Source organism: Charadrius vociferus, unplaced genomic scaffold, assembly GCF_000708025.1.
Source record: "Charadrius vociferus isolate BGI_N301 unplaced genomic scaffold, ASM70802v2 scaffold172, whole genome shotgun sequence".
In the NCBI taxonomy this organism is placed as follows: domain Eukaryota; kingdom Metazoa; phylum Chordata; class Aves; order Charadriiformes; family Charadriidae; genus Charadrius; species Charadrius vociferus.
The window spans coordinates 1,127,617-1,139,264 of record NW_009647217.1 but is presented as its reverse complement, the minus strand read 5'-3'; the positions used below and the strand labels follow the sequence as shown (position 1 = coordinate 1,139,264).

The 11,648-nt window shown below is 49.0% G+C and overlaps 3 protein-coding genes across 3 annotated transcripts in view; 1 reads left to right on the top strand and 2 right to left on the bottom strand.

The window, feature by feature from the left end:
• Positions 1 to 239: 239 nt before the first annotated feature.
• Positions 240 to 750, top strand: LOC104296096 (histone H2A). Its single transcript, XM_009895928.1, has one exon. The coding sequence runs from the start codon at positions 243 to 245 to the stop codon at positions 675 to 677; it is 435 nt and encodes a 144-aa protein (XP_009894230.1). The 5' UTR covers positions 240 to 242; the 3' UTR covers positions 678 to 750.
• Positions 751 to 1,569: 819 nt separating this feature from the next.
• Positions 1,570 to 10,558, bottom strand: HMBS (hydroxymethylbilane synthase). The gene is made up of 12 exons (XM_009879525.1): positions 10,411 to 10,558; positions 9,681 to 9,730; positions 9,529 to 9,584; positions 8,336 to 8,413; positions 7,951 to 8,028; positions 5,722 to 5,797; positions 4,911 to 5,024; positions 4,361 to 4,399; positions 3,149 to 3,268; positions 2,856 to 2,909; positions 2,197 to 2,283; positions 1,570 to 1,981 (listed from the first exon to the last, which is right to left on the bottom strand). The coding sequence occupies exons 1-12, from the start codon at positions 10,556 to 10,558 to the stop codon at positions 1,808 to 1,810; spliced, it is 1,074 nt and encodes a 357-aa protein (XP_009877827.1). The 3' UTR covers positions 1,570 to 1,807.
• An 81-nt stretch (positions 10,559 to 10,639) lies between these two features.
• Positions 10,640 to 11,648, bottom strand: part of VPS11 (vacuolar protein sorting 11 homolog (S. cerevisiae)) — an 11,131-nt gene continuing 10,122 nt past the window's right edge. The window contains exon 16 of the mRNA XM_009879524.1: positions 10,640 to 10,655. Within this exon, the coding sequence (XP_009877826.1) occupies positions 10,640 to 10,655 (16 nt within the window). The remainder of the gene's footprint in view (positions 10,656 to 11,648) is intronic.

Sequence of the window (11,648 nt, the reverse complement as noted above, 5' to 3'; positions counted from 1 at the left end):
CCTCATTGGCCGATCTCCGCGGCCAATAGTCTCGGGGCAAGCGCGGTGCCATCCCACAGACAACCAATCAGCGAAAAGTTTCTTCCGGCGAAGCCACCAATAGCGAGGCGCAGCAGCGCTGCCCAATGAGCCGAGCCCTACTTTGGGGAGGTTATAAAAAGGCTGGGTGGGCGGCCTCTCGCCCCACTTCGTCGCGGCGCTCCGGAGGAGAGGGGTCAGTGCCCACAGCGGACCGAGGCGCCATGTCTGGCCGTGGCAAGAGCGGCGGTAAGGCCCGAGCGAAGGCCAAATCTCGCTCGTCCCGGGCCGGGCTGCAGTTCCCCGTCGGGCGCGTTCACCGGCTGCTGCGGCGCGGGCACTACGCGGAGCGGGTGGGGGCCGGCGCCCCCGTTTACCTCGCCGCCGTGCTGGAGTACCTGACGGCCGAGATCCTGGAGCTGGCGGGCAACGCGGCCCGCGACAACAAGAAGACGCGCATCATCCCCCGTCACCTCCAGCTCGCCGTCCGCAACGACGAGGAGCTCAACAAGCTGCTGGGCGGCGTCACCATCGCTCAGGGCGGCGTCCTGCCCAACATCCAGGCCGTGCTGCTGCCCAAGAAGACCAGCGGCGGCGGCGGCGCGGGCCCCAGCAAGGCCGGCAAGAAGGGCGGCGGGCAGCAGTCGCAGGAGTACTAAGCCGGCCGGTCCCCCCGGCACCACACAAAGGCCCTTTTCAGGGCCACCCCCATTGCTCAGCGGGAGAGCTGCGATCCGCGGAGGAGGGCGGGGGGAGCGGGAGGAGGGCGGTATGGACACCCGCAGCGGGCTTGAGTCCGGTCAGAAAAGCTGAACAGGCGAGCTGTTCCATAAACACTTACACTTACGCCTGGGTGCATGTAAATTCACTGTATTTATCGCCTGTTACATTCAGTGGACATTGCATAGAGAATAAAACAATGCTTCATTTTCAGACCGAGCCCCCAGTAAGGTGCCGTTCCAGCCTTTCTACCAAGGCACTGTAAGGCATGAGGCCTGCCAAGGGGAAGGCGACCCAGTACCGAAAAAGGGTACCTGGTTTCCAGTAAAAGGAAAGGGCTAACAGTTGCAGAGAAAGGCACAATATGCTGAATTAGGGCTTCCGCTTCAGCTCCCCCGTGACTGGCAGACACAGACGAATGACTGTCTCAGATTATCCTTGTAGGTAAGCATACAAGGGCAACTAGACTGGCTGTCCTCTTCCCCCTTTGTTACTGGCCAATTGACAAATTTGCATCTGATAACTGCAAACTTAATCCTTTACCTTAACTGAGACCTATCAGGGACACAGCATCTGTGCTACTTTGCTATGAGGAACCCAGTACGGGGAACCTAACCTTCCTCTTCACCATTCAGATAAGTGGACAGGCCCAAATAGTATTGGTGACTATTGAAAGTACTTTGGTACTCACAGTACAGCACTTCAGTACCATCACCTTGCGTCTCCGATGATTATCTGTAATGAGTGCCTTGTTCCTAAATGGAACAGGAGAACACTTTACAGTCTTTTCTCTTATTTTTTTGTTTTCAAAAAACTTCCTAGCTACAAGAATTGTTGAAAAAACTTCACAGAGACACTTTGCAATTTAGAGAAATGCAGAAGGGGACGAAAACCCCGAACAGCATAAACTACTCAAGTTAGGTAACTTAGTATTTCAAGTTTTTGTGCCCAAACATCAGATTAAGACCGGTGTGAATGGTTAAATAAATCCCTTCCTCCGAAGGAGGATGATAGCGTAGCTGCAAAGACTTGCTAGAGTCGCAGCAATCGCGCCGACCACACCGCAGGTTTAGCGGGCATCGTTGAGCTGCCTCGCCACGCTGAGGATATGCTTCGCTCCCTTGCTCAGAAGTAAACTAGCTAATTCAACACCGAGGTTCTCCGCAGCTTCCTGGGCCTGACCAGGGACATTCTTGGCTGTGATGCCAACATGCTGCACGTCGTCATTTGGTCCATCTTCATTCTGCAAACGTAAACACCCAAACGTAAGGCAGTGGGAAGGAGCGGGCAACGAATGGTTCGAGCCGCATGTGAAACAGGGTAGAATCTGTGGTCCGAGGAGCCTGAAGAACAGTGCACCGTTACCGTTTCCAAGGAACCAGGGCAAAAGTAACAGATTTCAAAAGGTCTGCTTTTGCCGTTCAGCTTCACATTTGGATTTTGAAGCCACCCACGTACCTGTTGGGGATAATGGACACTGGTCTGCATTGTCTCCCTCAGGCTATCGGAGCCATCCAAACTGTAGACTGCTCCTGTCAAATACAACTTGCAAAGGACGTACAGAAGGGATTAATACCACATTAACAAGCACAACCAGAAAGCGAACTACCCCCTTTTTTAAAAAAACCCCAAACAAACACGTAACACACAAAGCTAAGTCTGGAGGGGGAAGGCTTTTGTAGCACAGTGGGATCAGCAAGAATAGCGGTACAATAAAACTGTAAGAAAAGCGATCCCTGTTAGGGAAGAGGCGACTTCCCAAGGAAAAGGCTGAACTTTTTTCTAGCTTCCCACCTCCTTAATCACGCTCCATTGTGTAAAAACACCTGATTTTCTGGGGTCAGAAGTGAGACTTTCAGATCTCAGGGCAACACTACCTTTAAAGAAGAGAGGGAGGTGGAATTCTGGTACTTATAATAAGGGCGTTTTCTAGAAACCTCAGCTTCAGTAGCCGGACCCATTCTCATACTCCCGCTTTGGACACAAACCCAGAAGGCTCCAGTCAGGAGCCTATAAAGATATCTGCTGGAGTTACCTTCAGGGAAGGGTCAGGGGACACGCACGCACCGGAACAGGTTTTCAGAAATAATGCCAGGTATATACCAAGTACTCCTCACCTGGCCATCTTTCAGCACGGTGTTGACGGCGACAGGGACGCTACATCCACCCTCCTAAAACAGAAAGCCGCCGACACTGAGGCTCTGGCCCGACAATTTCAAAGCAGAGGCCTCTGAAAAGTTTAGGCTGCACACAACCCCGCCTACCGCTCCTCAGGCCCTTCTCGATTCAGAAGTAATTTCTACTCAGCGGTTTTAGGAAAGCGTAACAGGTTTCCCATACTATGGCATCTGGTCAACTAGCAGAGCGGTATTTACTGCTGCAGGCAGAGGAGTGAGGATGCCACACCTACCAAACGTTTCATAAAGGCTCTCTCAGCAATGCAGCATAACACGGTGTCTGCATCATGCAGGGCAGATACCATATTCAGTATCTCTTGGTCTTTGGCACGAACTTCCACTGCTAAGGCACCCTACAAGAAGAAAAAAGAAACACACAACCTAATAATTATTCCTCGACTTCATGCATCTCTGTGTGCACTCAGCATCGGTTAGGAAACAGAATTCAGAGGCTTGGATGCATTTCACTACGGCAGTGATGTTCAGACGTTGACAGAAATGAATTACAAAACAACCCACTGGTTGCAGAGACATCCTATAGCAGCTGCTGTAAAGGGAAGATTGGAACTTACCTCCGCTGAGTGTTCAAGACCACGCTGTCACGTCAAACCACTCTAGGGCCCCTCTCAGCTACGATTGCATATATAGAAACACCCGCCCCAATGTCCCTTCGTGGCAAGAAGGCTGGATAAATCCAAGCTTCCCAACCTTATCTCAAGATAAAGATCAAGTACTGAATGACTAAAAGTGACAAAATAATTCCTTCCCAAACAGGAAACAAGAGGGGGTGGGTGGGAAGGAACTGCACAGTACCCGACAAATGCAGGATCAAAATCCCTGTTTCGGACTAATTTTGCAGATTTGTCGCTCGCGATCACTAATGCATAGCCAGCTCGGGTTTCGCGAGTTCGACACCCACTGTGCAGCACTGTGTAAACTCAGCCACACGACCCGCACCGGCCGGAACCTTCTGCCTGCCTAGAAAGGAGCATCAACAATGTGCTCCAAGGCAGGTGTTTGAGCTCCACCCTGTGGGAGTTAGGACACCGTGCACGAGGGAGAAAGAAGGAGCATCACAGGGTAAAGATACTGCGGTGGCTCTGCACCATTACCCTGGCACAGTGCAACACGGACCCTGCCAGAGCCTGCCCTGTATCTGCCGCGTCGCGCCAATGTAGTCGTGCCACACTTCACCTTCACCACGTACCGTTCTTTCCATTACTGACGGAAATCAGCCCCCACCGCACCGGGTAACAGAGCTGACTACCATTGTTCCCACATGCTGTGCCTAAAACAGCGTAACGGCCAACAAGAGAGATCGATGTAGTAGTTCTTTGGCAACCAACACACGAGACGTACTCGGCACAATTAACCGCTCTGACACATCGTACTGCTGCCAGCTTTCAATACGCGGTACGGGTTATGATACAAAAGTTGTAACGTACCTGTCCAACAGCGTACAGACAGTCTTCGGGGCTTAGGAGCTGGAATAAAGTAAATCACAGTCAACTCAAGTTGCACTGTTCAGAATACAGGGAGCGAGACCCAAATTCTGTGCTTATTTTTAACACCGATTGATTACGTGCCTGACCAAGGAAGTATCACCTCCCCCTTCCCATGCCTCAGCGTTTCCACCCGTAAAGTAAGATAATGCGCTTTCCTTCACCCGCACCGTAACGCTTTGTGAATTAGCTCATCAGAAAAATCTTGGTCACGCACACTGCTGCGTTGCTAGACGCAAGTATTGTGAAATGCTGGGAGACGATCAGATTACAAACTGTTACTGCACCATGGAAAGCTGAAGCGCAGAAATTTCTGTACAAAGAAAACAAAACCAACCAACCAACAAAAAAATCCTCCTTGAAGTGCACCAAATCACGAGTTAATGTGGCAACAGACTGCGTGCTCATCTTTGACAGGACAACCGCAAGGTCTGAAAGGCAAGCCGTTGATGGTTCGACAGAGAATGGCATTGTCCGTTTTGCTGCTCCTCACCTGGCCAATGCGATTCTCCCAGCCCATTCTCTTCAGCCCAGCAGCAGCCAGGATGATGGCACTGAAGTCTTCCTTCTCGTCTAGCTTCTTCAAGCGGGTATTTAAATTCCCTCTCTGTAGAAGTGATTAAGCAAGCATAGAAACAGCAGGCAAAGAGTCCTATAACCACTCAACACTTGCCTGAGTGCGTTTACAGAACCTACAGAATCCAACGGCCTCCAAATGAGAATCAGAGTACCCGAAAGAAGCGTTCAATATGGACGCTTCTTTATTTAAATAGAATTTTGCCGAGCATTATGGAATGTCAATTCAGGCACTGACTCTCACGCGTGCCAAGTACATTATTAACACCCGACACCAACTCCTTTTGTATAGCAAAGAATGAAGTCTGAAGTAACTGTGCCTTTTACCACTAGTTCAGCAGCCCACATCAGAACTGGCGACCCAAATCGCATCCGTGGTATTGGGAACGGATAGTGATTTCGCTGCATCGCCGCCCAAACACACGGTAGGCACCCATCAAACAGTTTTTCAAGTGTTCCTTAACATAAAAATTCACCTGCATCTTGAATCTCAGCTAGATTAAGGCTGCCCCCTTCTTTACAGCCTCACGAGAAAGCAGAGGGCAGAATGGACTACGGTACGCTACACACCCCTCTCGGAACAGGTTAGTGGAGGGAAGCCTTTGAGGCAGCAGTTTGTTCTTGTAGCTCTGGTGGTATCAATCAGCCTTGATTCCGGATTTCACATTAAGTTATATTTTCCTATTTGCAGCTTTACCCAGGTCCCGCATTCTGCCACAAAAGGATACAATATCCCTGAATTCTAGCTGAGGAAACTTCTTTTTGAGCTGGGCTGCTCTCCGAAGTGAACTGGTTCCAATCACGCTGTGGGGAAAATAAAAGCAATAAAATCCAGAGTACTCACAGAATCACAGAATGGTCAGGGTTGGAAGGGACCTCTGGAGATCATCTAGTCCAACCCTCCCGCCAGAGCAGGGCCACCCACAACAGGCTGCACAGGCCGGCGTCCAGGCGGGTTTTGAATGTCTCCAGAGTGGGAGACTCTGCAACCTCTCTGGGCAGCCTGTTCCAGTGCTCCACTACCCTCAAAGAAGTTCCTCCTCGTGTTAAGACGGAACTTCCTATGTTCAAGTTTGTGCCCATTACCTCTCATCCTATCACCGGGCACCACTGAAAAAAGACTGTTCCCATCCCTCTGGCACCCCCCTTTAAGTATCTGTGAGCATTAATAAGATCCCCCCTCAATCTTCTTTTCTCCAGACTAAAGAGACCCAAGTCCCTCAGCCTCTCCTCACATGAGAGATGTTCTAATCCCCTAATCATCTTTGTAGCCCTTTGCTGGACCCTCTCCAGCAGATCCCTGTCTTTCTTGAACTGGGGAGCCCAGAACTGGACGCAGTACTCCGGATGCGGCCTCACCAGGGCAGAGTAGAGGGGGAGGATGACCTCCCTCTACCTGCTGGCCACGCTCTTCTTTCAGGATGCCATTCGCCTTCTTGGCCGCCAGGGCACATTGCTGGCTCATCCTGGTCATCCTGTTGTCCACCAGGACTCCCAGGTCCCTTTCCACAGAGCTGCTCTCCAGGAAGTCGGCCCCCAACCCGTACCGATGCATGGGGTTATTCCTCCCCAGATGCAGTACCCTAACGCTTGCCCTTGTTGGACTCCACAAGGTTTCTCTCTGCCCAACTCTCCAGCCTGTCCGGGTCACGCTGTAAGGCGGCACAGCCTTCTGGCGTGTCAGCCACTCCTCCCAGTTTTGCGTCATCAGCAAGTACCCTCTATCCCTTCATCCAGGTCATCGATGAATATATTGAACGGGACCGGACCCACTACTGACCCCTATACTCCTACACTTATCTCCAGCCAGGGACGGATCAGAGCTTTCAAGGAAACAAATTACAATATTGGGTTTTTTTAATTGAAATGAAGATTCAAGAACCTGCCAGTGATTTACATCTCCTTAGAAGAAAGAAAACCACTCTGTGAGGTTTAGCATAAAGCCTGGCTGAAGCTAGATGCAGGCAAGCCATTCCCAAGGAACTGATTTACAGGAGCTGCTTCTGGAGGGCAGCCCCCAGCCATTGTCAAGGACTGATGAAACCTCATTTAAAGACCGCAACACTTGTCACAGAAAAGATGACTCGGCTACCCCAGACTGAACCAGACATAGACAGACAACTTAAGTTACTAAAATGGAGGGACTTTATCAATGACAGAAATGCACTGGGAGGAGAACCTTTGGAAACAGTAGGGTGCATAACTGGAAATGATAAAAAGCTGCCAGTTTAGGCAGTAAGCGTTTCCTTTCTAGAGACGTACACTATTCACTTTTCTTGGTACCCTGGAACCTAAACCAGACGTGATTTTCCTGCTATCCAGATGCGCAGAAGCGCAAGTCTACATTTCTGTCACGGCTAGTTTGTTCCTTTTACTTTAACACACGCAAAAAAAAAATATCTTTCTAATAGTTACCTTAATCTGAGAAATTTCACTCAGCTGTCTCGGACAAAAGACTCCAATAAACTCTATGAAAGGGCAGGGAACACTAGTCAGGTAATTCAACATGGAGAAACTGCTCGTGCTCTCGGCAGAACCGTAAGAAAGTGATGCGAAAAAAATAACGAAGAAATCGGAACTGGCTGTGTGAGCACAAGAGCACAGTTCAGGCCCATGCAAGCTGAAATACCTCATCGGCCACCCTGTCTGCATCGTAAGCGCAATACAAAGGAGCAGGAATTCACGCTGGAAAGCGTGATAAGAAAGGGTCCGGCTTGAGAAAAACACTGCAACTCAAGGGTGGCTCGAGAGATCCAACCTCACTCGGCATACAGCACTCCCATGAGGCAGCATTTTCAGCAAGCGGGTTCGGTGTAAAGTCTATGGAAAGCTAACGGAAGGCAGTGTAAAACCACTACAGGATAAAGCAAGGAGCAAATTGATTTGCCACTGGGAAGGATCAACCAACTCCTCCCTTCCATTTTTATACCCGTCTTCCCCTTCCTCTCCCCACTCACCTCTTTTCCGGAAGGAGGCTCAGTGTTTTCCCACAGTTTTTGGGATGAAAGACAACTGCATCAAGTGGGTTTTCCCTTCTGCAAAAGAACGGAAGCGCAGAATGACCGAGACATCATTTAATGGAACGCTGTTAAGCTTAACACCCAGAGAACTGCCTCTGGCTCCAAAATACCCCATCCTCATTGTAAAAGCAAGAATTTGCAGCAAACCTGCTGGCTACGGAACGCTAGGAGAGCTCTAGCGTTTCCACTGCTTCGGAGGTTAATCAGAGGGCGGTCAAACTTTTAACACCTGAAAGGACCTAAGCTGCCTTTGCTTTCCTACCACTACCAACACCATAAAACGCAAGTCCCTCGGAGAATCGAGCCTCGCGTCCACACTTACTTGCAGACAGCACCGATGGTAAAGCCAGGAGGAAGAGAAGTTGGCAGGTCCTTCAAGGAGTGAACCACGAGGTCAACTCTAAAAAGCAGAGGACGGCAATCACTTAACAGATGGTTGATCTCACACGGTACCTACCAAGTCATCTACAGAAAAGCGTGAATCCACCATGGTAATCAATCTGGAGAAGAGGGAGAAATTTCAAGATTCTATAGCCAGAATTACTATAGAATTCTAGTGTTACTCCAGAAGAGCCACTTCACATTTCTCTGTCCATTTTCCCACCCTGTCTCTTTTACCACCTGTAAAATTAAGACAACGCCTCCCTCCCAACAGCAACGCGAGATGCGTTACAACAATCAGGTTGAATGAGGGGAAGATGCTGGAGATGTTCATGTGGAGCGACTCATCGAACCAATATGCAACCAGTACGCTGTCTGGCATTACACTTCAAACCGAAAATAACAGCTAGCTAAAGTAAAAGCTACCTGCTTTGTTACAAGGCAAACAAACATCATTGTAAATGCTCAAGTCTCCAGTATTTTTTCACCGACTTTACTCAAAAATGCAGTATCACGTGTCTATGTATCAGAGATGCAGAAGAATATCTTTGGTTTTAAACCTACTTTAACTATAGTAAAGCACCGCCGAAACCCTCCTCAGGATACTGAAAAAGAAAGAAGGGGCAAAAAAAAAAAAAACCCCAAACCACTAATCTCTCTCTGCTCCAGCAGGAGCCTGAACCGAGTTTTTCTGTAGAAAGAAGTTACCCAGAAAGCAGCGTAACTTGCCCATGCCCATTCCTCCTGCGTATTTAGCATGCAAACGTGTTAATAAATGTTAACACTAAATACGTTATGCAACATGTTAACACCACCAAGCAAAGTATTCTTTGAAAAGAACGTACTGGTAAGCAGGAATTAGATTACATCCTGATGCACACGTAAACACATAAATCACAGGAGAAAAAAACCTCACTAGGGCAGACCAAGCAACACAACTCCACTTAAAAGTATATGGCCTAAGGTCAGGGTAGAGAGGGTAGAAAAAAAGAAGACGACAATGACTTATCAAAGGATGTCTCAGCCAGAGAGGTACCAGAACAGTAAGAAACTAGATCGCATATGCAACAAGCCAAATATGTGCAAAGGACACCAGGAATGGAAGAGGAGGAACAGAAAACAACGAGCTCTTACTCATTTCTTTCAAGTGCATTTTCCAGCTCTTTGGTGAAGAGGCTCTTCTCCCCAATCTACACAGAAATGGAGGAACGTGAATCACAAAAGAAAAGTCTGCAAATATATCAAATACAATTAATTATTGCGTAGAGGAAGAAGAGAACTTCTACCTTGGAAAGTGCTGTATCCAGGATCTTGTCTCCAGTTGTTGACATGGCAACTGCTCAGAGAGAGAGAGCACAGGTAAAACAGGAGCACAGAGGCCTAGACTGGAAACGTCTATGTAACATGTAACAAGCCGTACAGCGTCACGCTACTGCGTGAACACAGACTCAAGATAAATGTAAGTGGGGCTCGATTCTAGAAATACACTGTGCTCAGGACAAGTGAAATTCAGACTTCGCTCACTGTCCTCAAAACCAGAGCGAGGGCTAAGAGAGCAGGCTTGGGGAAGAGCTGACCCAACGGAAATTGCCACGGCCTTTTTCTGGAATGCCAGCAAACAGGTACTCAGTAGTTCTCTTCAGTGCATGGCTGGGCTCCCATTATTCCTGCACCGTTGAACACCTCAAGTCCTGGACAGGAAAAAGTCCCCTACGCATCATGGGGTGCAGCCAGAGCAACACCAGGTTCTCAAACGGAGCAACCCAACACTGTCAGCATGACATACTCAGAGCTTCAATCGTCAGGAGCTTATGAAATCCACCTTTCTCCCCTAGAAGAAACGAGCAGCAGCTGCTCAGCCACACAACCTAACTGAATTCAGACAGCGCTCCTAGATAAGGGGGGTCGAATCCTCCTCCTCCTAATGACAGCAGTCTACACACACCTCTTGCGCGCAAAGATAAGCGGCTGGCTCCTGCTGCCGTGCAACCCAGGGCGGCATCCAAAAAAACTTACCAATCTCAAAGCGGAGGTCAGGGTATAGCTCACGGAGCATCTCGACTACGCTGTCGGTCTGAATCCGGGCCAGCTGCAATGAAGCAGAAAGCAAAGCCCTACACAAAGAGCATACCACCCAGACGGTAGCTAGAGAGGACTTTGCCATTCTTCGATGGTCAGGCATGCATGACTGCTACATTGTCTAAATCGAAAGCATTAGAAATAAGTAGCCCCAGGTAAAAATCGCTCACACGTACAAACTCCTAGAACCAGGCGAACTCATACCGTGACCACCGCATTTCACTAAAGAACTTATTTTATTGACTAAGTAGCAGAATAACATCTCCCCGTGTCCAGCGCCTCTGTGATCCAAGCACCGACAAGGCGAAGCAAAGAATTTATTGAAGCAGGAAGAGTGACGAGAGCAGAAGACTGTGTGTCAGGCTTCACATGCTCTACTTCCAGCTGTGTTACGAAGGTCGCTAGCTGGCCCCCAGTCAAAAATTCCATTTCTCAATACCACCTCAGTGCCTTTATTCATAGACAGCATTTACCCATTAACTTTGAGCCGCTTGGTTTCACCTCTGCGGATTGTGACTGCTACAAAATGCCTGCTCATCAGCAAGCGGGCAGAAAGGTAAGCAAAACCATCCTCCTGGTGCTCAGTGATGAAAGAACAAGTCGTATTGCACGCTGGGCACGCTCTGCTTTTTCCAAGAGTATGAATTTCACCAATACTGCAAGTTTTGGGAGAAGTCAGTAGGATTTCACTGTGCCGCTAGAAAATCCGCAGTTACTGACAAATAAGAGTTTACTTATCCTCTGTAAGATCAGAGCTCTGTGCAGAGGTTTCATGGACAAAGAAAAAAAAGTAATAGCTTAGGCCTGCATGCACACCGAGAAACAGATCTTAAAGCAGTAAAGTGCAGGAAGAACATTCCCTTGCATAACAACCGCAGAAGCAAGTAACGTATAAACAGAATTACAGTAGCAGAGCGTCATTCCACGCACGCAAGCAGCAGCACATTCAAGCAACCGCAGGTGAGTTTCACCTACTCTCCCACCGATGAGCTGTGCAGCCTGGGGCAAGTAACTTTGTTCTCGGGACTGTAGCTTCCCTACATACAAAATGAGCATAAGCAGCGGCTTCCCTTTGCGAAGTGCCACAAGAGCCTCAGGTCAGGAAAAGAGGCGGCAGGCGGGCACGGCCACGTCCCTTGCCTTCTTGAGAGCACACAACTCTTCCTAGAACATGG